At 42.2% G+C, this 24,778-nt stretch overlaps 1 protein-coding gene across 7 annotated transcripts in view; it reads right to left on the bottom strand.

Annotated features, from left to right (window-relative positions):
• The window catches only part of LOC118373138 (ras GTPase-activating protein 1-like), a 41,059-nt gene extending 23,018 nt beyond the window's left edge, over positions 1-18,041 (bottom strand). The window contains exons 1-3 of one of the 7 annotated variants that reach the window (XM_035759202.2): positions 17,697-18,038; positions 16,848-17,370; positions 745-897 (exon numbers count right to left, since the gene is read on the bottom strand). In XM_035759202.2, the coding sequence (XP_035615095.1) occupies positions 745-897; positions 16,848-17,185 (491 nt within the window). In that variant the 5' untranslated portion in view covers positions 17,186-17,370; positions 17,697-18,038. Of the gene's footprint in view, positions 1-744; positions 898-16,847 lie in introns of all 7 variants that reach the window. The other 6 variants (XM_035759203.2, XM_035759204.2, XM_052461216.1 and 3 more) reach the window with 6 other exon arrangements.
• Between the last annotated feature and the right edge of the window lie 6,737 nt (positions 18,042-24,778).

Genomic DNA, 24,778 nt, shown 5'->3' with positions numbered 1-24,778 from the left:
TGTTGTCAGGGGCTAATGTCTGATGGAGACACAATACTAAGATAAGGGGGTGGTGTTTTTTTTAAACACCTTTATTTAACTAGGCAAAGTCCGTTAAGAACAAATTCTTATTTACAATGACGGCCTACCGGGGAACAGCGGTAACTGCCTTGTTCAGGGGCAGAACAGATTTTTACCTTGTCAGCTTGGGAATTAAATCCAGCACCCTTTCGGGTTACAGGCCAAACGCTCTAACCACTAGGCTACCTGAGCCCCAAAAGGTAATGAGGGGATGGAGGTAATGTCCTGCCTGCTGGTAATTGGAAGCATGGTTGCCGGGCCGTCCACCCATGCACCCCTCTGTCAAAGACAAGTCTCACCTTCACCCACACACTTGCCCCAAAGGAGCCAGCAATGGGATCCTGAATGTTATGTCTAACATCTGCATTGGCTCACTTTCTGTTCTGTGATGCAGGCTGTTAGAGACATGGTGGCTAAGGCTATAAACTTAGGCTCAGTGGTTTGTGCAGTATTCATAGTGTCTGTATCTGTAACCCACAGGGATAGGTCAAGGGATAGTGGTTCATTTCTTGTTTGGGTCTCGAGCTGAAAAAGTTAAAGAACCATGGGACTACAAAAAAAGGTTTGTAGCCCACGATATACAGGTCATGGAGACTTCTGTGTCTGTGCGATTGACCTGCGTCATGACTAATGCATTGTGAATTAATTAACTCTGTGTGTGTGTGCGCGCATGCTTTGACTGACCTGAAATGGTTGACCACGCTGGTCAAGCTGAGGAAGGACAGGACAAAGGAGCCGGGACGGCGGTCACTCTCCCTGATGAGGTAGCTGCCAGAAGTCTTGGCCTGCCGCAACCGCTCCTCAGCAATGGTCCGGTCAAGCTTCCCATGGTACCACCTAAAACAAAGGGAGGGAGGGAAGGAGGGACGGGCATCGTCATCCTTGGATACCTAGGCCTACATGTACACCATTTTGCCTTCTGTATTCAGCTCGCAATATTACCCTTTTTTCTCTCTCTGGGAGACATTGTCAACACTAAGGCTGTGTTCTATGAAGCATACCACCTGAGAGAACTCGAGCGGGGAGGGACATACACACAGTAACACACAAAGTCTTTATGTAGGCTTGTTGCACAGCGTGACATTAGCCAGAATGTGATTCAAACACTTTTTTATTCAAAAACAAAAGTGGAACACTTTTCTGTGATGCAAAAATAATCTTCCTAATAGCTGTGCAAGTTCAAATTTGGTTCACTTTGTAAAACAATATCACTGAATTTATGATTAACTGTGCTGCAGTGTCATTCATAAATTGACTTACCACATTCATCCACTCCATTGTTCACCCCATCCATCATTAGCTTAGGCTATTCCATTCAGTCACATGAACGCTTTCAGTTCCCAACATCTCAAACCATTCTCAGTTTGTTACAGTCATCCGCTCCCACACAGACTCAATGGAGTCACATATTCAATGAACATTTTACTCATTGGTCCATCATTAGTAATCCTTCAGTGGTTAACACTCATTCATCCATGTCTCGTAAAAAATAAAAAAGGTCTGAATCAAGAGTTTTATAAATTAGACCATTTCTTTACTAATCCTCATTCATAAAACCCTAACAACCACACAGGGATTCTTTGTGACTGATTCAAGGCAAACAAATAGGCCTAGCCTGCTGCTCAAAATAACCCTGTACTCGGCTGGGTCTGTTATGTTATAGTCTTGACTTGGGACTAGGCTTTGTTTTGGGGTTCTTGGTCTCGCAGAGATTGTAGTATACGGCCTTACTCTTGGACTTGATAGAATGCTCTTGTCTAGTCTACATAAAACTAGATAAGACTAAAATGCCAGCAAACTATGCTCGCCAAAACAAGGAGGGATCACCACTATTCATGTTATGCGTTTAAGACACCACTGAGTTTGAGTGTCTAGGACTCTAGGGTCAATTCTCAAGTCAACGAGTGTGAGCTTAACATTACATTGACATATTCTGAAATATTAAGCTAGTAAGAAACTGCACCAAGATTTTACCCTCTAGTCTACCTATATAGAGCAGCCACTAAAACAGGCGTGAGGAGAGTGGAACGGAGCGTAAATGACAAAAGCTTTTTAAGCTTCAGCCGCACCATTAAAAGCAGGCTGCTTTTTTAGTCAAACAGAAGCTTTTCTACCACTGGTTAAAGTTTCACAGGTCACCGACTTAACGTTCCCGCCAGATGGGTGAAACATTTACACATTGGCCCAGATTTTGGGCTAACACCACAGAACAGGGGGGAGATGAATGGGTTGTCACAGTTATTTTCAAACAAGACTAAGTGCTCCCATCTGGTTTAGAGGAGCAGGGGTATGCTATTGTAAAAAAAAAAAAAACGATAGCGATGAAGTCTGGTGTGGGGGTAGGTGTGCTGTGGATGGGGGAAAAGGCCAGTGGCGCTCCTGGGAGGGGGTTAAGAGACTGGCAGGCTAAAGGTTTTGTTTGATGGAGAGACTGAGGAAGACAGATGTGAGAAGTGAGCGTATGATTGAGAGACTGCTAAATAGTTGACATATCTGGATTGACCCTTTTTGCACTAACTCCTTTGACTCATCACATACTCTGCTGCTACTATTTATTATCGATCCTGTTGCCTAGTCACTTTACCTCTACCTATATGTACATATCTACCTCAATTAACTCGTACTGGTACCCCGTCATGTATATAGGGGCATGGATACATCAGTCAGCATGGAGACTGACTATAGTACAATGCCTACAAAAAGTGGGGTGGAAGATACATGTTGGCCTGAACCAACAGTACTGCTATTGAATTGGATGTTCAGGTCTTCACTTAGCATCTTTCCAACATCTGCCTAAACTAAAAAGGTGTATATATTGAAAAGATGGGTTTATCAAGTGTCTAAGCAGGCTAAGCCTACTGTAAATTTCAAACTCTGAAAGAACTGCTGAAATTGATTCATGATTATTCTCATTTCAAATGCATCTTTCCTAGTGTATAGAGAACCATATTATTCACCCAACATTTGCATAGAGCAAATATCCTGCCCGTCTCGATCTGAAACAACGACAACACAATAACAGCAGAGGAAAGAGTCTGATCCAGGGGTGAGTCATTTGGTGTTTGCCTACGCACACGGTCTGCTTTGTAGCTTGGGGTCAAAGAATATCAGCACAACCGGGGTTGTGATTCCACTAAAGACGCAGCAGCTCCAGGCTTTTTTCCTCTCCATCTCCACTGTTGGTCACAGTTGTTTCTTTCATTATTTATTTATCCAGCAACTATTCACCCCTCAGCCTGTAAAGGGAACAACACACGGCTTGCCAACACATGCATTACCTGCACCATGAGATATGTGCACAGAGCATCCTCTCATCATCATATTTTACAGGCCAGAAGACAGCGGGGGTTCCATCCGGAGGAAGCAGAGCGCGAGAGCTGTGCATGGATTGACTTCCTTATTAAACCTTCCAGTGAGGATAGGGTCAAAGGATTGCTCTATAAAAAAGGTCCACAGTAATCTCAGTGCTGCTGTGCAGATTCACAGGGAGTGGAGTGTTAATGCTAAGGCAGGTGGGTTCCTACAGTGAAACTCCCCATGACAGTGTGTCTTTCTTCCTGAGCGGAGCTGTACTGGCCAGCTGTGGCTTGGACAGACGTCCAGGTTTGCGAAACTACATTGTAGCTGCACTGGAGAGAATTGAATTGCCTTAGATCAGAACTGTCTGTATAGCTGTTATAGTCACGATGGTGGCTGTGTGAGTAGAATGAGATGGCTGATTAGCCTAGGGGCCACGGTGTGAATGTTTTTTTGGGCTAATTTTGTTGCATACATTCTAAAAGTGCAACTCCTGCAAATATTAGCTTATTATTGAATAATTTCAGTGTTCCTTTTTATAGTGTTAGACCGATGCTTGTCATATTTTTCATTGCAACACCAGGCATAAGTGTTCCACTCCCACCACGTCTGAAACCGCTTGTGTGCGTAAGTTTATTCATTGAGAGATGAGCGCGTAGAAACACTTTCCATTTGCCATACTTAAAATAAAAAATGTGTATAAATATTCCACCGACCTATGTGCAGTAACCAGCTAGAAGTTACTCAAGCTACTGAATAGTTATTTTCAAAGCAACAAAAGCATGGAAACTAAGCAATGTTTTATCAAAATTAAGTTGTTACACCCTATGACAATGCAGTCCTCACTAATGTACAAGCTTATTTTTTATATAGGTGTAAGTTAGAGCGTTTTGGGGGATGGGGAGGCCGGGGTTAGCCAGGGTGTTGTGATGAATGGGGTATGAACATAAACCATGACAGCAACGATAGGACACACTGGTTTTATCAGCCTGAGGAATGCCTCGTTGTGTCAGTGCATGAATCAAGAGCAGCACAATGAAGCTCTGCTCTGGCTGTTCCTACTGGCAGCTACTAGTTTAACCCTTAAGCACTACTCTTTAAAAAAAAAAAGCCTAAAAGAAGGCTGCTCTGTATCCTACATACTGTGCACTAAAAGAACAAACTAAACTTGTCAACAATAAAACTGACTGGTCATGCAAACATGACTGTCCTTCACCTAATAGGCTAGGTAAAAAGCATAACAAACCACCCACCCACACAGTGGAAGCAGGCACTCTCCTCGCAGAGTCTAGGCACCCCTTTCTCACAGGAAGCACAGGTACAGGGAGTTACATCACATGACAGCAGGCAAAAGAGGCTCCTTCACTTCAACAACATGATAGAAGAGCGCCTCCATTTCCAGCATGTGACATATGCAGCTGGCACGAAGTGAAAAAGCAAGACTAATTTAATGCAAAGTCAGAAATTCTCACCGGTCATGAGAAAGAGGAAGAGAGTTGGGTAGATTTAGTGTTGAGGACTAGATGGGAGGCTCCTATCTGAAACCCACAGAGAGCTTCACACAGCATAGTGCGGGCAGACAGTTAGTGGCTGCTGTAATGACGTGTCTTCACAGTTTCGGAAGGAAACATAGCAAGCAAATTATTTAAAATCCTCCGTTTGAGTCAATGTGTATCGCATATAGCCAGTACGCTACAGTGTATCCTGAGAGGATTAACCAATACAAAATGTTTTTTCCCCCTCAATAAGCTGAGTGAAGAATATAACAGTTTTCACCTATAAAACCAATGTGCAAGAGTATTCAGGGCAATATGAACAAGCTGAAACCCTGCAATTCTCTCAAAAGTATTTCTGAAATCAATATAGAACAAACAGACTATTGCATTAGATTTGCTGACATTCACCATAGCAATTTTCAGACCATTCAGAGTGTTCCATTTGGACTGACAACCTGTGGAAGGGTTTCTGCCACAGGAGGCTACAGGCTGAGAACTGTAATTTTTCATTAAAAAAAACTACCTCCCTCCGGAGCTACTGAGATGGTGTCTAGTCACATGCAGCTTTAGTGAGGCACATCAAGATTCACCTCCGACTAAATGTTTTAGGTGTAGACCGACCTAGCTTATATTTTCACATCAAATATGGCCATGTAAAAACACTAGCATTTAGGCTACCCGATTTCATTAGACTACTCACTGAAAACATTATTTGGCAGGACCAATGTGAGATTCCTCTACAGATATTACACAATGATATTATTTGTAGTTCAAAATAGCCACTTTGAAGGAAGAGGTTTCAAAATTATTTTTTGGGAAAGTATTTCACAGCTTGAACCCTCAAATTGTGCCAAGGGAAACAAGCCAATAGCCTATCTATATACCATGTACTGTCTTTTCCCTTTCACCAGGCTCCTCAAATCAAATTGATGAATCAGAAATGCATCTGTGTTTGAGCATTCAGGACATGACCTCTGGTTAGCCCTGGACGGATGGAGTGGAGGGCAGGAAGAAGAGAGGGACAGGGACGAGACCTCTCGATTTCCAAGGGCTACATCTCTAGGGCTGAGAGGGCAGACTCAGCTTGTTAATGTTTGATTGAGGAATTACCATTTCTCTCTGGCTCTAGTTCTCGTGTGCATTCCCTCTCCTGTTTTTCCCCCTTCCTCCTCACAATGGATGCCACCATGCTAAAATATCTCAGAAGATGTCAAGTCACTCCTTATCAGCGTCAACAAGTAATGAAACTGCACCACTTTAGATCAGCGATGCGCCTCAGCTGAGCTGCCAGCGGTCATGAGGGGAAATGAGCCTATCACGCTTTCCCCCCACGAATGGGATTGTCCTCCTTAACTGGTACCCACAAGGTCTAGCAAACATATAACCTAGAGCTGAGCAAAATGCCTGCGATACGTGATTAATATGGTCAGTGTCAATAATATTTGGTTTATCATCCAATCTCTAACATTGCCTATTTCAATTTATATTAAACTTCAACTGTTTTCTTTAGTGGTCATCAATTTGAGTTAGGAGTTTGCTTTATTCCAATGTAAAATTAAAGTTTTGCATGTGCAATTTTCTAAAAAACAAAAATGTGATATTTGGAGCCATATTCAAATGAGATGGGGATAATGTAGCTTGTCAAAATATGAATGAAGACTAGAAAAACTCAAAGGAGCATCAAGTTAAGTATAGGAGGAGAACCGAGGGAACATATGCTACATCATTATATAGATCACAATTTGTCTACATCAATGGAGCCAATTAATGGGGACTCCAACAATCGATCAATGAAATATAGAATCATAGCATTAACTCACCCAAACAAAAAGCAAAGCCGCCTTACAAATTATATTTAGGGGAATAAGGTATGGGTAATTCCAAGAACCCTACTCTGTCTGGTAGAGATGAATAACAAAGAGATTGTGCATAATCATGCACCTCAGTCTCCTGTCCTACCAGCCTGTTAGGAAAGTAAGGAGGGCTGGATGGCGAGGTGCCACACTTACGCGGAGTTCGCTCTCTGCTGCATCTCCTGGTCTGTCCCGCTCTCTCACAAGGAGTTCCCGCTCCACTGATGCTGATTGTTCTGCTGCCGAGGAAAACGTTGAGTTGGAGTGACTAGGGTCTGAGTGCTCCGGTGCGGAAAGCAATGCAAACACAACTCTAAATCCATCTGTGCCATGCTATGAACCTGCCGCCCAGGTAATGTAATCTCCGTACTCTAGGGTCAGTAAGCAGCAACCAAAGGAGGAAGAGGGCTACTGGAATGGACCTCACATAATATGCTGGAAGTGATGCTAAGTGATTTAAAAAAAAATATTCTGATCAGTTGTCCAGTTTCCTTAATCGTCGAAACACTGAGGGAAGAGGTTTGTCTTACAGGATGAGGAGGCTGAGTCCGTCTGCTGTTTCAAGCCAAGCAGAAAGGATGAATCTCTCTCCATTTCCCTCGCTCTCTGGAGCCTAAAATAAAGCCACGCATCATGAGCACGCAGCCTATAGGTTTAATGAGAAGTGGGGCAGTGGGGGTAAGGAGTGGTATCACACGAGTGAGGTTGCATGGCAACAACACACATAATCCCATGACCTCTGGGTGCTTATGTGAACGGCTTACATACAACCACACCTGAAGCTAGCGGTGTGCATGGTTCAAAACACACTCACCCTGAAATTCTGTATTGGTTACAAACCCCGGGATTATTAAGGTAAACGTACAAAACACCACAGCTTCAAAACACTGCATGGATTTATGCACTAACCAGACCCTTCAACTTGTCTCTAACCAATTTTTATTTATTTTACTTTCCAGTGGGGAAAAGGGGAGCAGCTGTGAAAATGCTCTATTTTTCTTCACACATGGAATGTCACAGCTTACTACCCTCAGTCAGAGCGAGAGAGTGACAGCACACGGACTTGTTTGACGCACACTAGGGATGGGCATTTGAAATTAGTGATATTTTTGGGATATATTCAGATAATTGAAATACATGTGTTTTAAAGAAGAAGAAAAACTGGGGGGGGGTGGGTAAACTTCAATGGAGAATTGCTCCTGTAACTCGAGAGCCGGTCTGCTGAAACAGGCAAAGTGCAGCACAGGGGTGGGGGGAGGGGAGAGAGGAGTAGGGGCCGGTGTGTGGCATGGAAGTAGAGTGCCCGTCTTGACTGCATCAAATCATTGACCTTCCTAGTTAAATAAAGGTTAAATAAAAATAAAATAGTAAAGCTACAGTAGCCAGCTAAGTTAACCAGCTAGCTAGCTAAAGTAGCAAGGCTATTTTGCTGCACCCCAGCCAATGTCGACAACAATGTCTACAACAACTCCAGCCTACTCCTCATTTAGCCAACTTAATTACAATTTAAAATTCCATTTTGTATTTATTAGAAATCTCCCACTTCACTTGCTACACAGGGATCTTCTGACTATATCGCTGTTTTGATTGGCCGACAACACAGCTACACGTATGAAACGTATGTAGGTAACCAGCATGCGTTTCATGATTTATTTTTATACACACTAGGCTTGGACAATATCCAGATTTTCATATTGTCATACCGTCCTCAGTAATACCGTAACCGCACACACGGGGCGCTAAAAAGGCCCCCAAAAAAAGCCCCTCGGGCCTCAATTACCAGAATGCTAACAAAATTGGCACAAACTAATAGCGACATCAGATTCGGTTAGTTAAATGCTAACTAGCGAAAACAGAACAAACTAGAAAAACGCAACATGTAAAGCGTTGGTCCCATGTTTCATAAGATGAAATAAAGTATTTTAGAAATGTTCCATATGCACAAAAAGTTTCTCTCAAATTTGGTGCACAAAGTATTTACATCCCTGTTAGGTGAGCATTTATCCTTTGCCAAGAATTCATCCACCTGACAGGTGTGGCATATCAAGGAGCTGAATAAACAGCATGATCATTACACAAGTTGACCTTGTACTGGGGACTATAGAAGGCCACTAAAATGTTCAGTTGTGTCACACAACACAGATGTCTCAAGTTGAGGGATTGTGCAATTAGCATGCGGCCTGCAGGAATGTCCATCAGACCTGTTGCCAGAGGATTTAATGTTCATTTCTCTACCATAAACAACGGTGAAGGCGGCTTCTTGACCTGCGGGATCGTCTGAGGCCAGTCATCCGGACACCTGATGAAACTGGGTTTGCACAACCAAAGAATTTCTGCATAAACTGTCAGAAACAGTATCAGGGAAGCTCATCTGCGTGCTCGTCATCCTCACCAGGGTCTTGACCTGACTGGAGTTCGGCATCGTAACAGACTTCAGAGGGCAAATGCTCACCTTTGATAGCCAATGGCACGCTGGAGAGGGTGCTCTTCACAGATTAATCCCAGTATCAACTGTACCAGGCAGATGGCAGACAGCGTGTATGGCGTCATGTGGGCGAGCGGTTTGCTTATGTCATGGTTGTGAACAAAGTGCCCAATGGTGGCGGTGGGGTTATGGTTGTCGTCCTGGCAGTGTGGCCTCCTCCCTGTAGGCTACCTAATCATTGTCGGTGATCAGGCCTACCACTGATGTGTCATCAGCGAACTTAACGATGGTGTTGGAGTTGTGTTTGGCCACGCAGTCGTGGGTGAACAGGGAATACAGGAGGGGACTAAGCTCGCACCCCTGAGGGGCCCCAGTGTTGAAGATCAGTGTGGCAGATGTGTTACCTACCCTTACCAACTGGGGGTGGCCCATCAGGTAGTACAGGATCCAGTTGCAGAGGAAGGTGTTTAGTCCCAGGGCCCTTAGCTTCGTGATGATCTTTGTGGGCACTATGGTGTTGAACGCTGAGCTGTCAATGAACAGCATTCTCATAAAGGTGTTCCTTTTGTCCATGTGGGAAAGGGCAGTGTGGAGTGTGATTGAAATTGTGTCATCTCTGGATCTGTTGGGGCGGTATGCGAATTGGAGTGGGTCTAGGGTTTCCGGGATGAAGGTGTTGATGTGAGTCATGACCAGCCTTTCAAAGCACTTCATGGTTACCGACATGAGTGCTAAGGGGCGGTCGTCATTTAGGTAGGTCATCTTTGCTTTATTGGGCACAAGGACTATGGTGGTCTGTTTGAAACATGTGGTTATTACAGACTTGGTCAGGGAGAGGTTGAAAATGTCAGTTGGTCCGCGCATGCTCAGAGTACACTTCCTGGCAATCTGTCTGGCCCCGCAACCTTGTGAATGTTGACCTGTTTAAAGGTCTTGCTCACATTGCCTACGGAGAGGGTGATCAGACAGTCATCCGGATCATATCAAGCAGTATAGTCTTGATCACACTGCCCATAGTCAACTATCAACTTTTAATTTCCAGCAAGGGACATTTGTTTTTTTACTCACATTAATTTACACAACATACATTGGCATAATTGTCACTAATTGACACTGGTGGAGGGTGAAGTCTTTCGAGCCCAGTCTGAATGTTGCCCCATATCCATCACAGTGCTAATGGTTGCTAATCAGATTCCCTGGAATAACACAAACCTACCCAGAGCTTTTGACCCATTTATATCAGCGGGCTATTAGAGTTCCAAGGGCTTTGCTCCTCCTCCAAAAATGACTAGTAATCATGTCCCATCTGATTTAATTGACAATGGGCTAATGAGGGAAGAACACCCTGAGGATTGTTCTCTCGCTCTCAAACTCAGAGGAAGTATTTCAGTGTAGTCATACGTGTGATTAGTCATAGCTAGGTAAAATATTCAGTAGCTAAATGTGTTTGTTCTGTGACAATGGAGAGTAAAAGTTCTGAAAAGGAAGGATAAAAAATAAAATCCCAAACTATTGTAGAATGCCTGAAGATCCTGTGGAGGCCACAATGAGAAGCTCGGAAGTCTTGAAAACAGGATGCAGGAGATAAAAAGGCAGGCCAGTGTGGGTATGGAGGGGCATGACAGAACATTGCATAACATGCAGAAAATGCATGGAAACTGTATGCCTTATCAATGCAGTGTTTGACCAAATATGAACATTACCATTATTGCACTGATGTATGCATTTAGTTTGCAAGACAAAAAACATAAGACAAAAACATAAGAATGTAACTACAACCGAGAGGACTGTCAACCACCATCCCGGGCATTTAGTTTTAGAGTGGTGTCTTGTGGCTTTTCAGCATTGCAGCAATTTCAAAATCTTAGGCCAAGGAAATTAGGCTACATTAATAAGGTTCTCATAGACCCAAGCTAATTCTAATTGTTGGGATCACCACTCAGTAAATCTGTGTAATTACTGAGACTTTTTTTTAAATTAAAGTGTGTATTGTTATAAAAAATAACTGTAGTATTTGGCTCTAAAGATAAGCGGCTGAGTCTCAGCAAAGGGATAGGTATGTAACTTTATCCTCGTGCAATTAGGAATTCCACCAGTGCCAACTTTCAAAAAGGCAATTAGGAAGCGTGGGTGCTCAATTAGCACTTCACAAAGAGACATTTTCATGACCAACTGCTTATCTGGTGGGGGGGGTTATGACTAAATCCTCTAATCTTCGTGGAAACAGAATCAGCAGCTTGTTTCGAGGTACCCTGTTTGTTTTAGCTCAGGCACTGGGCTGGCGTGAATGAGTCTGCTGCTGGTTGCGTTGCTCTCCCTCTCCATGGCATTCTACAAAGTGCTAAGTTAAGCACCTCTAAATGAACATGAGAATTAAAGACTACAGCTTCTGACAGTCTCCAGGGATGATGAACCTATGCTGCAAATACCAGGTCACCTCAGAAGTGGCCTTCTATGATAACATTTTAGCAAGACATTCTCCAGTGAAGTAGGCCAGGTATTGTATTTACTCATCACCAGCAATACTGGTATAAATGTAGGCTATTGGGCCGAGCCTACATGAGTTTTCAAATGTGTTTATTAAGATACCACACAATGGGTTGATTTAACCAAAAGTGTGTTAAGTTCACTGACTCTTGGGCTATGCACCGTGTACTTGACTGACTGCCTTTAGAATCAGACTACATATCATCCATGGGACGGCACCACTGCTTCAGACAGTCACCCTGCCAAGGCTCCAGTCGACAGCCCTCTGTCACAGTGGATCACTGCCACATGTGGAGGAGACCCGCATCTTAATTGGGTCATCATTTAAACTGTCCTCAAGGGTGGTCCATTAGGCTCCCAGGGAAGTAAGGGTATACAGCTCCGAGTGTGACATTGTAAAGTGTCACCTATGGACTTGTGTGTCGATGGTGTGTGCATTCCAATTAGCGAATTAAAGCATTAGCTAAAATGTATTAGGGCCTCAACTATAATGTGTCAATGAAACTGCTATATTTCACTGTAGTGGATCTGTGATGATAGGCTTCATTGAAAATAAATAAATTACTCAATAGGAAAAATGACTTGATATGAAACTGTTTTGTTCTGGTATTTGGTGTTATATATGACAAGATGAGGTGGGGTAATTTGTAACCACTGGCACAGCATCTCACACCACATGCTAGTTTGCAGCAGCCAGGTCACCGCAGCTCAACCAACACACACCATATTATGATATACAATACCAGATAAAGAAGAGGAACTTGTGTTGCATCAGACTCCAATCATGTAAAATGTCTCACATTGAGTCAGTGCAGTGGACTGATGAGTGGCTGGTTAATATATATATATTATTATTATTATTATTATATTTTGTGTATTTATTAAACACCTCACTACCCAGGTTTCCATCCAACCATGTCATGCAGATTAATTACCTGACTAGGGCTCCAAATACAAGTTAGGAACACCAGAAAATACCTATTTAAAAATATATCAATTGATATACAGCCTTTATTGGGCCTATGTCAATTAGTTACTTTTGAAGCAGGCTGTGCCCTAGAACCTAATATATAACTGTAAATAGTACATCACTGGTGCTAAGCTGCCTGCCATCCAGGACCTCTACACCAGGCAGTGTCAGAGGAAGGCCCTAAGAATTGTCAACGACCCCAGCCATAGACTGTTCTCTCTACTACCGCATGGCAAGCGGTAGCGGAGCACCAAGTCTAGGACAAAAAGACTTCTCAACAGCTTTTACCCCCAAGCAATAAGACTCCTGAACAGGTAATCAAATGCTACCCAGACTATTCGTATCATGCGTGTATCCCCTCAACCCCTCTTTTACACTGCTGCTACTACTACTCGGTTTATATATATATATATATATATATATATATATGTAGGTATGGTTATCACTTTAACCATACCTACCACGTACATACTACCTCAATTTGCCCGACTAACCGGTGCCGGTATAAAGCCTCGCTGTTATCCTTCACTGTTTTTTATTTTATTTACTTATCTATTGTTCACCTAATACCTATTTTTTTTAAACTTAAATTGCACTGTTGGTTAGGGCCTGTAAGGAAGAATTTCACTGTAAGATTGTATTCGGCGCACCTGACAAATAAACGTTGATTTGAAATACATTAGTTTATTAGGAAAGGTAAATTGTTAATATGAATACCTGTCACAGAAATTAGGAAGTCATTTGTGGAATATTAGGGTTTCTATATTATGTAAAAATAACTATTTTCCTATTGAGATACATTACATAGAAAAAATGTAATTGTCAGGTTTGTGATGGGAACGCATTTTATATTCATGTCTATGATCATTGGTCTCCGGAAGAACAAGCTATACCTTTTGCTTTCTTTCTGTGCCCCCAAATGTTTGCATATGCTGGTAAATGTACCAGGTTGTTAGCTAGCCAGCCAGCCAGCCAATGAGGTAACATGACTGAACAAAGTATAAACAAACAGTTAACGACACGCAAGTAGTTTTAGAACAGCACACATGGTTTATGAATATATTGAATCAGCACTTCTTTTTTTTTCCTAGTGCACTCGGAGAAAAAAAATAATGAAGAAACAGCAAAGCCTTATTACAACAATTATAAAATCTGGGATTTTACAGTACACCCAAAATAAAACTCCTGGTCGCACAGCAAAATATTTAGTAAAAGAAAAATTGGTTGCACTATATATCTGACGTATTAAAAAAAAGACTGGGCTGATGGAAACAAGAAATGTCAGTACAATTTAATAAAATGTCGACAGAATGTTGTCCTTCAACATGGTGGGATCTTTTAGTTAATTAGGTGAGAAATGGCATTGGGAATGCCTTAATGCTCAAATATTGATATAATAACCATCATATTAAGGTAAACTTGGAGTCACGTGAAGATGTGTTGTCAGGTCCTCCCACTAAAGATGAAATAAGTTATGAGTCCCTTCACAGGGTGATGAAAGTCCACAGTGATGAGCATGATGCTCCTTTCCAATAGAGGAAATTATTTTGGTGACACGATGATCAGCTGCCATTTGACAAATCAAAATTCTCACTTATCATAATAATTCCCGATGTAGGTTAGCCTACCGGTACTATTTGAGAGCTGTTGGCTAGAACATATGTGCCAAGACCAGAGTGCATATACGCTATTTAACACAACAGTTTGTGACAAAACTAAAATAGGTAGTGTTGAAAATGCAATGGAAACACATTGAACTTTAGATTTTTATTCAGGACATAAACTTACGCAACAAAAGTACCTTCTATGCACTAAATCATCGCGCAATGCTTTATATCCGCAACAAGTCAGTTTGGTGGAAACACACCACTGGTGGGAAAGTGCATGTTTTCTTCATGCAGATTTTTGAATAAGTGCATGAAAATCTGTCACCAATTGGATGGAAACCTAGACATTGTGGAAAACGGGGGTGATAAGAGGTGGGGATCCATAAGAGGTGATTTCACACTCCAGACCCAGTTATTTCGATATCTCACAGCGTGAGGCCAGAAATGATAAAGATCAGCACTTCACTAATGAGACTGACAAAAGCGAGTGCCGCACACACACACTACAAAGATATATAGGCTAATATGATTGTGTAGGGAAACCCAATATGTTTAATCCCCCACAATGGATAGTCCGCGATGATTACTGCAGCAACACTGACACAAAAGACTGCAGCAGCAGACATTGGCTACCCTTACTCAGGAGCAGGATGTGAGAGGAATTATTATTCCATTAGAAAACATTTCCATTGAATATGGTTATGACCACATGATTGTGTGGTTAAAAAAAGAAAACCCTAATTTGTGGCCAGAACAATGAATATAAAAACATTTATTGACAAGTGCTGGATAGATTTCAAATCTGCTACACCTGCCGCATTACAATGATTCTGGGAATTACAGTATCAGTCAAAAGTTCAGACACACCTACTCAAGGGTTTTTCTTTATTTGTACTATTTTCTACATTGTAGAAAAGTGAAGACATCAAACTATGAAATAACACATACGGAATCATGTAGTAATCATTTTTTTTAAGTGTAAAAAACTAATCAAACTATTTTCTATTTGAGATTATTCAAAGTAGCCACTCTTGCATTGATGACAGCTTTGCACACTCTTAGCATTCTCTCAACCGGCAACACCTGGAATGCTTTTCCAACAGTCTTGAAGGAGTTCCCACATTTTCCTTCACTCTACAGTCCAACTCATCTCATACCATCTCAATTGGGTTGAGGTTGGGTGATTGTGGAGGCCAGGTCATCTGATGCAGCATTCCATCACTCTCCTTGGTCAAATAGCTCTTACACAGCCTGGAGGTGTGTTGGGTCATTGTCCTGTTGAAAAACAAATGATAGTCCCACTAAGCCCAAACCAGATGGGACGGCATACCGCTGCAGAATGCTGTGGTAGCCATACTGGTTAAGTGTGCCTTGAATTCTAAATAAATCACTGACTGTCACCAGAAAAGCACCCCCACACCATCACCCCTCTTCCTCCATGCTTCACAGTGGGAACCAAACATGCGGAGATCATCCGTTCATCTACTCTGCGTCTCCCAAAGACAAATGTGGACTCATCTGACCAAAGCACAGATTTCCCCCGTCTAATGTCCACTCTTGTTTATTGGCCCAAGTATGCATCTTCTTATTAGTGTCTTTTAGTAGAGGTATCTCTGCAGCAATTTGACCACGAAGGCCTGATTCACACAGTCTCCTCTGAACAGTTGAGATATGTCTGTTGCTTGAACTCTAAAGCATTTATTTGGGCTGCAATTTCTGAGGCTGGTATCTAATGAACTTATCCTCTGCAGCAAAGGTAACTCTGGGTCTTCCTTTCCTGTGGCAGTCCTCATGAGAGCCAGTTTCATCATAGCACTTGATGGTTTTTGCGACTGCATTTGAAAAAATGAAATGTTCCAGATTGACTGACCTCCATGTCTTACATTAATGATGGACTGTTGTTTCTCTTTGCTTATTTGAGCCATCTTCTGTATACCAACCCAACCGTACCTTGTCACAACACAACTGACTGGCTCGAACGCATTAAGGAAAGAAATTCCACAAATTAACAAGGCACACCTGTTTATTGAAATGCATTCCAGGTGAAGCTGGTTGAGAGAATGCCAAGCGTGTGCAAAGCTGTCATCATGGCTCGCTACTTTGAAGAATCTCAAGTCTAGTTTGATTTGTTTAACACTTTTTTGGTTACTACCGGATTCCATGCATGTAATTTCATAGTTTTGGTGTCTTCACTATTATTCTAAAATGTAGAAAAAGTTTTTTTTTTTAAGAAAAACCCCTTGAATGTGTAGGTGTCCAAACTTTTGACTTGTACCATATATTGCATTCATATTTGTATACAAACAAACTGGCTGAGTTGGGAGAATAATCTAACCTGTAGGTAATGCAAATATTTCTCTACATTATGAGATATGGAAATTGTTTTCAGGATAGGTTCATGCATTATTCACTACATGGCTAGATTGATGATCAACATCCTGAACCCCCTCATTCAATTTGACTGCCTACCTGCCATTTGGGGAATGTTATAAAACTGCAGTATTCAATAATTTGAATAGATACTAGAGCACTGGTGGTGGATGCATCAGGAAGGAAATATACCCAGGACGGTTCAATAAAACCCTCTTTTAGATTGTTAGCTAGGTTTCAATGAACAATAGAACAATTTGAGTGAATATGAAAAGTCCTTACTGGTTAGTGGGCGGCGCTGAGAGCGGGAAGACCACCTCCTCTTCCTCGTATTCTGGTCCATCCTGCATCTCGCTTTCATCCACAGTGCCGAGTCCCCCGTAGCCTGTGGGGAGCAGAGGTGGTGGTGGTAGTGGGGGGAAGACACTGGGCCCGTCTGGACCCGACGAGGTGGGTGATATCCGGCTGCAGGGCCCCTCTGAGGTGGGGGAGTAGCACACACCGCCAATGGTCCCTGAGCTTGTTCCTTGACAAATTGCGTGTCCACCACCCCCATTCCCTGTAGCGGACAAGACTGGTCCGGTAATATCTCCTCCAGAACCGGGGTAAATCATACTCATATCAGGGAGGGCGTCCGGGGAGGTGTTCGACTGGTAGCGGGAGTTTGGTGCTGATCGCTGGCCAAAATCAGTGACCCGCACTCTGGTCTGATTGGGATAAAACGGAAAGTGGGCCGTCTCGGGGCCTCCGCCGCCTGCCACCCCTGTCGAGACAGAGCCCGTGTCTTCACTACTGGCCTCCGCAGCTATCATTTTAAAGAAAATGTGTAGAGGGAAATATGTCAAGAAGGGAACCTGCCCTCCCCCTCTAGTCTTGAAGCACTCCTTCACTGTTCGGGTTATTAAAAGCACCACCAAAGTTTATTGGAAAACAACACGTTTAGTCAGCTAGCTTAGCTAACGTTAGTCGCTAGCAAAACGCTACTGTAGCTAGCGAACACAGCTCACTCACAAGCTAACTAACTAACGTTAGCTACTGCAGAGACACTTGATGAGTTCTGGCTAAGTCTTCATTGTTTCATGAATTTAAAGTTCAGTGAGAATTGATGTTTTGACAATAACGTTTAAATACCTTAAGGGAGAAGCAGATGTCGTATTTATTTCCTTTTTTTCCTTGTCCTGACTGCTCCTTCGGCAGCCAGCAGCCCACTTGTCAGGGAGTGTTGTTTTATTGTCACTGCCTGTGTTAAATCCCGTATTTTTGCTTTTGTTGTTTTGTTCCTACGGAGTTCCCAAACGGCCTCCTCTGTCACCTGAGCCTCTGGTGGACTTAATTTACCCAATGTAGCCCAGCAGGTGAGAAAATTACAGCAATTCTTTCTTGCGTAACTTCTCTTTTCTTTCTCGATTACGGGGCTGGTGGCTTGCTGCCGCCGACGTTCGTTCGCTCCCTCCCTCTCTCTCTCCCCCTCCCTCTTCTCGCTTGGCGCGTGCTAGCTCACGCGCAGGCCCAGCCAAGCGAGTACCGAGTAAAACCACGACACGAGCTTCACCCATGATATCTGGCATTGTATCCTATCGGTGGTCAAGAAATCTGAAAGAGGTAGTTGTACTGTTCAATTTACTCTATTATATTCCGTTTTTAATCCATAGAATAGTTTATTGTTTTCAGGAGGAAATTATTTTCCACACGCTTATATCAAACAAACCAACCAACCAATAAAGGCAATAATTAAGCAATAAGGCCCGAGTGGGTGTGGTATATGGCCAATATACCACGGCTAAGGGCTGTTCTTCGCACGACGCAACGCGGATTATCACAAACCCCCAATGTGCCTTATCGCTATTATAAACTGTTTACCAATGTAATTAGAGCAGTAAAAATAAGTGTTTTGTCATCTAGAGAGATTTTCTGGGAGGTCATTGCAGAGATTTTGCTAGAGATTTTATGCTGGAGGAAGATTTGCGAGAGGAGATTTGCTGGGAGGTCATTGCAGAGATTTTGCTAGAGAGATTTGCTGGGAGGTCATTGCAGAGATTTTGCTAGGTTTTTTTTTGCTAGAGATTTTGCTGGGAGTTCATTGCTGAGAGTTGGTATGTTTTGTGAGTTTGTTGCTCAGATAGAGCTTATTTGATGTCCTTTGTTTCTTAGTTTGTTTGTGAAAATTGTTTAATATTCTGTTTAATTTGTTCCCAGGGGGAAGGGGAAGGCACCTAGGGAGTGCTTAGGCAAGAGGCCCGCGGGCATACATATACCCGTAGCATATTCACTGTCTAGGGCCTAGACTCACTAGGTAAGACCTGGGCGGACCACCCCCTGTATTTTGGTTAGGGCACCAGGTGGTGCTAAATTAGGTAAGTAGTGGGTAGGCAGGTAAGATAGGAGAGGGGGGGCTTTGAGATTTACTTTCTTTGCTTTGGTTCCGTCCAGCCCCTTTTCCCCATATTACTGTGTGAAGGAATAAAGTCCTTGTAAACGGTACCACATTCTGCCTGCTGTTATTCTTACTTGCACCTACAGTCCATACCTTTTTCACTTCAAGGAGAGTTTAGTTGTAGCAGGGTGTTGCGTTCCCTCTTCATAGAGACTTGCGTAACAGTTGTATTTGTATTTTTGTATTTATTAACAATCCCCATTCGCTGCTGCCAAGGCAGCAGATACTCCTCCTGGGGTCCAGCAACATTAAGGAAGTTGTATACAAAATTTAAAATATTACAACACATTGCATTTTATAACCCTTTACCCAATACATGTAGTGTGTTCCCTCAGGCCACTACTCCACTATCACATATTTACAATACAACATCCATGTGTACATGTGTGTAGAGTGTGTCTTATCGTGTGTGTCTCTTCACAGTCCCCGCTGTTCCATAAGTTGTATTTTTTTCTGTTTTTTTTTACATCTGATTCTACTGCTTGCATCAGTTACCTGATGTGGAATAGAGTTCCTTGTAGCCATGGCTCTATGTAGTACTGTGCGCATCCCATAGTCTGGACTTGAGGATTGTGAAGAGACCTTTGGTAGCATATCTTGTTGTTCCCAAACTTTTTATAGTCCCGTACCCCTTCAAACATGTGACCTCCAGCTGGGAACCCCTTCTAGCACCAGGTTCAGCGCACTCTCAAATGTTGTTTTTTGACATCATTGTAAGCCTGCCACACACACACTATATGATACATTTATTAAACATAAGAATGAGTGTGAGTTTTTGTCACATCCTGGCTTGTGGGAGGTGACAACAAGCTCTTATAGGACCAGGGCACAAATAATAATCAATAATTTTGCTATTTATTTGGCCATCTTACATATAAAACTTTATTTGTTCATCGAAAATGTTGAATAACTCACCTCAGGTAAATGAGAAGGGTGTGCTTGAAAGGATACACATAACTCTGCAATGTTGGGTTGTATTGGAGAGAGTCTCAGTCTTAAATCATTTTCCACACACAGTCTGTGCCTGTATTTAGTTTTCATGCTATTGAGTGCCGAGAATCCACTCTTACATAGGTACGTGGTTGCAAAGGGCATCCGTGTCTTAACAGTGCGACGTGCCAAGGCAGGATACTCTGAACGCAGCCCCAATCCAGAAATCTGGCAGTGGCTTCTGATTAAATTACATTTTACTGAACTGCTTGTTGCAATTTTGATGAGGCTCTCTTGTTCAGATATCGGTAAGTGGACTGGAGGCAGGGCATGAAAGGGATAACGAATCCAGTTGTTTGTGTCATCTGCTTCGGGAAAGTACCTGCGTAATTGCGCACCCAACTCACTCAGGTGCTTTGCTATATCACCTTTGACATTGTCCGTAAGCTTGAGTTAATTTGCACACAAAAAAAATAATGTAATGATGGATAGACCTGTGTGTTGTCCTTGTTAATGCAGACAGAGAAGAGCTCCAACTTCTTAATCATAGCCTCAATTTTGTCCCGCACATTGAATAAATATGATTTTTTTCTCAATTTCCGCCTGAATGACGTGCCCAAGGTAAATTGCCTGTTGCTCAGGCCCTGAAGCCAGGATATATATATAATTGGTACCACTGGAAAGAAAACAATGAGGTTTGTAGAAATGTTAAAATAACGCAGGAGAATATAACCAAATAGATATGGTAGGAGAAAATCCATAGGAAAAAAAATCTACCAGATTATCTTTGTTGAGAGACCATCTTCTTAGAATGTCAAGTGTAAGGTCATATTGAAAATTAGCTCCCTGGATGCAATTCCTATGGCTTCCACAGGTTGTCAGCAGTCTATGTTTAAGGTTTCAGGGTTGTAACACAGTCTTGGAAATTTGTGTTTGCGTGCGCCATGAAGACAGGACGCACCTGCTAAAATCGGTTTCCTATTGAACATACCTTGTTCTCTAAGAAATATTATAGTTTGATTACATTTTAGGGTATCTGTGGAGTAAATAGAAACTTATTTTGATTTGTGGAAACAACGTTTAGGGGTAGATTTTTGGATTCCTTTCTCTGCATGTTGAACGAGTGGATTACTCAACTCGATGGCGCCAACTAAACATACTTTTTGGGATATAAAGAAAGATTTTATCTAACAAAACGACACTTTATGTTTTAGCTGGGACCCTTTGGATGACAAATCAGAGGAAAATATTCAAAAAGTAAGTGAATATTTAATCGCTATTTGTGAATTTATGAAACTTGTCCCGGTGGAAAAATATTTTGATGTAGGGTGCCGTCCTCAAACAATCGCATGGCGTGTTTTTGCTGTAATACTTACTGTAAATCGGAAAGTGCAGTTAGATTAACAATAACTTAAGCTTTCAACCGATATAAGACACTTATATGTACCTACATTTTTAATATCCATAATTTTAAGATTATCTATTTGAATTGCGCTCCCTCCAGTTTCACCGCTAGCGGGACACCTATCCCAAAAAGGATAAAGTTGCTGAGAGTCCCTGTAATCCTAGATTCAGATCATTCAGGCGAGAAAAAACATCACCCAGATAGGCCAGTCATGTGAGAAACTCGTCATCGTGTCAGACAAGTGTACCCAAGTGGCGTCGGGAGCAACTGCTTGCATGCGCGTTACCACTCCACTACGTCTTCCTGTCATGACTTTTGCGCCATCAGTACAGATACCAACACATCTTGACCACCAAAGTCCATTTGATGTCACAAAGCTGTCCAGTACTTTAAACCTCTTGGAACACTAGGGGCAGTATTTCATTTTTGGATGAAAAAACATTCCCGTTTTAAACAAGATATTTTGTCACGAAAAGATGCTCGACTATGCATATAATTGACAGCTTTGGAAAGAAAAGGGGCGGCAGCGTAGCCTAGTGGTTAGAGCGTTGGACTAGTAACCGAAAGGTTGCGAGTTCAAACCCCCGAGCTGACAAGGAACAAATCTGTCGTTCTGCCCCTGAACAGGCAGTTAACCCACTGTTCCCAGGCCGTCATTGAAAATAAGAATATGTTCTTAACTGACTTGCCTGGTTAAATAAAGGTACAAAAAAAAAAAAACACTCTGACGTTTCCAAAACTGCAAAGATATTATCTGTGAGTGCCACAGAACTGATGCTACAGGCGAAACCAAGATGAAACTTAAAACAGGAAGTGAGCCAAATGTTTGAGGCGCTGTTTTCCATTGCCTCCTTATATGGCTGTGAATGCGCCCTGAACGAGTCTACACTTTCTGCCGTTTCCCAAGGTGTCTGCAGCATTGTGACGTGTTTGTAGGCATATCATTGGAAGATTGGCCATAAGAGACTACATTTACCAGGTGTCCGCCCGGTGTCCTTTGTCGAAATTGGTGCGTAATCTTCAGCTGCATTCTTCCATGTGATTCAGAGGAGAGAGCAGACTTCCACGAACGATATATCATCGAAGAGATATGTGAAAAACACCTTGAGGATTGATTCTAAACAACGATTACCATGTTTCAGTCGATATTATGGAGTTATTTTGGAAAAAAGTTTGGCGTTTTGATGACTGAATTTTCGTTTTTTTTTTGGTAGCCAAACGTGACGAACAAAACGGAGCGATTTGTCCTAAACAAAGAATCTTTCAGGAAAAACTGCACATTTGCTATCTAACTGAGAATCTCCTCATTGAAAACATCCGAAGTTCTTCAAAGGTAAATGATTTTATTTGAATGCTTTTCTTGTTTTTGTGAAAATGTTTCCCGCTGAATGCTACGCTAAATGCTACGCTAGCTATCAATAATCTTACACAAATGCTTGTTTTGCTATGGTTGAAAAGCATATTTTGAACATCTGAGATGACAGTGTTGTTAACAAAAGGCTAACCTTGAGAGCTAGCATATTTATTTTAATTAATTTGCGATTTTCATGAATAGTTAACTTTGCGTTATGGTAATGAGCTTGAGGCTGTATTCACGATCCCGGATGGCAAGAGGTTAAAAACATATCCTTTCCCTTTGTCCTGGTTTGCAGAAGAGGATGTCTTCCTTACTTGACCCCATAAACATAGTGGACATACACCAGGAGCTGTGCCAGATCTGTTGACACATTCAGCTGTAACGCATAGAATTCACTGACTTGTATGCGAAGCAGTAATTCTTTCAAAACATCTCCTGCCATGTCACTGATGCGAAGTTTGATGAAGACATGTTTGTATAGTTTTTTTTTTTTGCTTTTTCCCCAAGCATTGTCCCAGCCATATCCTCGTCAGCAGGAAGAATTAAGGCCTCCACAATAGTATGGGACTTGCCTGTCCTAGCCACTCGGTAGCTCACCATATAAGACACTTCTAGCCCGTGTTATTAATGGTGTCTCTTGCTTTTATACATGTCTTACTACTCGAAGGTCATCTTTATTCTCCCTCCAAAAACTCCCGTGGCTTATTTTTCAAATATGCATGTTTTGTTTGTAAATGTCTGCACAAGATAGTACTTTTGCACATATAACACACTGTGGCTGAGGAAAAGCACTACTCCCAATATAAGTTAACCCCAAATCAATGTAGTTCTCATCATATTTGCGCCTCTTCGGTGGTCCAACATCCCTGTCTGTTGTTCGGTGCTTTCCCAGGTAAGGGGGCAGTAGCTCTTTGGCTGCATCAGATTCACAACTGTCAGTGTCCATGCTAGCTGGGCTAACAACAAATGTAGAATTACTGATGCTAGCTTTGCATGTGTTCGTGGAAGCAGAACAACTTGTGTCGTCGACAGGTGCATGTGTAGTACTGCTGGTAGTTTTCGAGCAAACTGAATGAGCAGCAGCTACGTTTGGCTACATACGGACCGTTAGTGGAATTCCCACCAGAGAGTAACATTTTATGTGATTGGATGTTCATTATTTGACTAGGCTACCTGTATTTGACATTGTGTTGTTATTTCCCTGAACACTAGATGGTTTAATGTCATTTTTGGCAGTGAAACGAGGCTACTCAGGCGAGAATAAAACCTCACCCAAATGATTAGCCCCGATGGAAAATATAGATGGACTGTTTGAAAATCTGAAGAATTTTAATTTCTTTGAAAAACATTTTTTAAATGTATTATAAAAAGTGAATCACATTTTTATTTGACGTACTCCCTACGGCATTGCGCGAACCCCTGGGGGTAGTCATTGTCTCCTCCACTTTGAGCCATGAGAGATGTACACGCATGTTATTAACATTAGCTCTCCGTGTGCATTTAAGGGCCAGCCTTGCTTCCCTGTTCTGAGCCATTTGTAATTTTCCGAGGTCCCTCTTCATGGCACCAGACCATACGACTGAACAGTAGTTCTGGTGCGACAAAACTAGAGCCTGTATGACCTGACTTGTTGATAGTGTTGTTAAAAAGGCAGAGCAGTGCTTTATTATGGACAAACTTCTCCCCATCTTAGCTACTGTTGTATCAACATGTTTTGACCATGACCGTTTCCAATCCAGCTTTACTCCAAGCAGTTTAATCACTTCAACTTGTTCGATTTCCACATTATTGATTACAAGATTTAATTGAGGTTTAGGGTTTAGAAACTAACTTCAGCTTTTTGTTAAGTGTTGCAGTGATTTCACTCACTGTAGTAGCTGATGTGTATAGTGTTGAGTCATCCGCATACACAGACACACAGGCTTTACTCAAAGGCCGGTGGAATGTCATTAGTAAAGACTGAAAAAAGTAAGGTACCTAGACAGCTGCCCTGGGGAATTCCTGATTCTACATGGATTATGCTGAAGAGGCTTCCATTAAAGAATGCCCTCTGTGTTCTGTTAGACAGGTAACTCCTTTTCAACAAT

This window comes from Oncorhynchus keta, chromosome 14 (assembly GCF_023373465.1).
Source record: "Oncorhynchus keta strain PuntledgeMale-10-30-2019 chromosome 14, Oket_V2, whole genome shotgun sequence".
NCBI lineage: Eukaryota > Metazoa > Chordata > Actinopteri > Salmoniformes > Salmonidae > Oncorhynchus > Oncorhynchus keta.
This window is presented reverse-complemented; position numbering and strand designations above follow the sequence as displayed.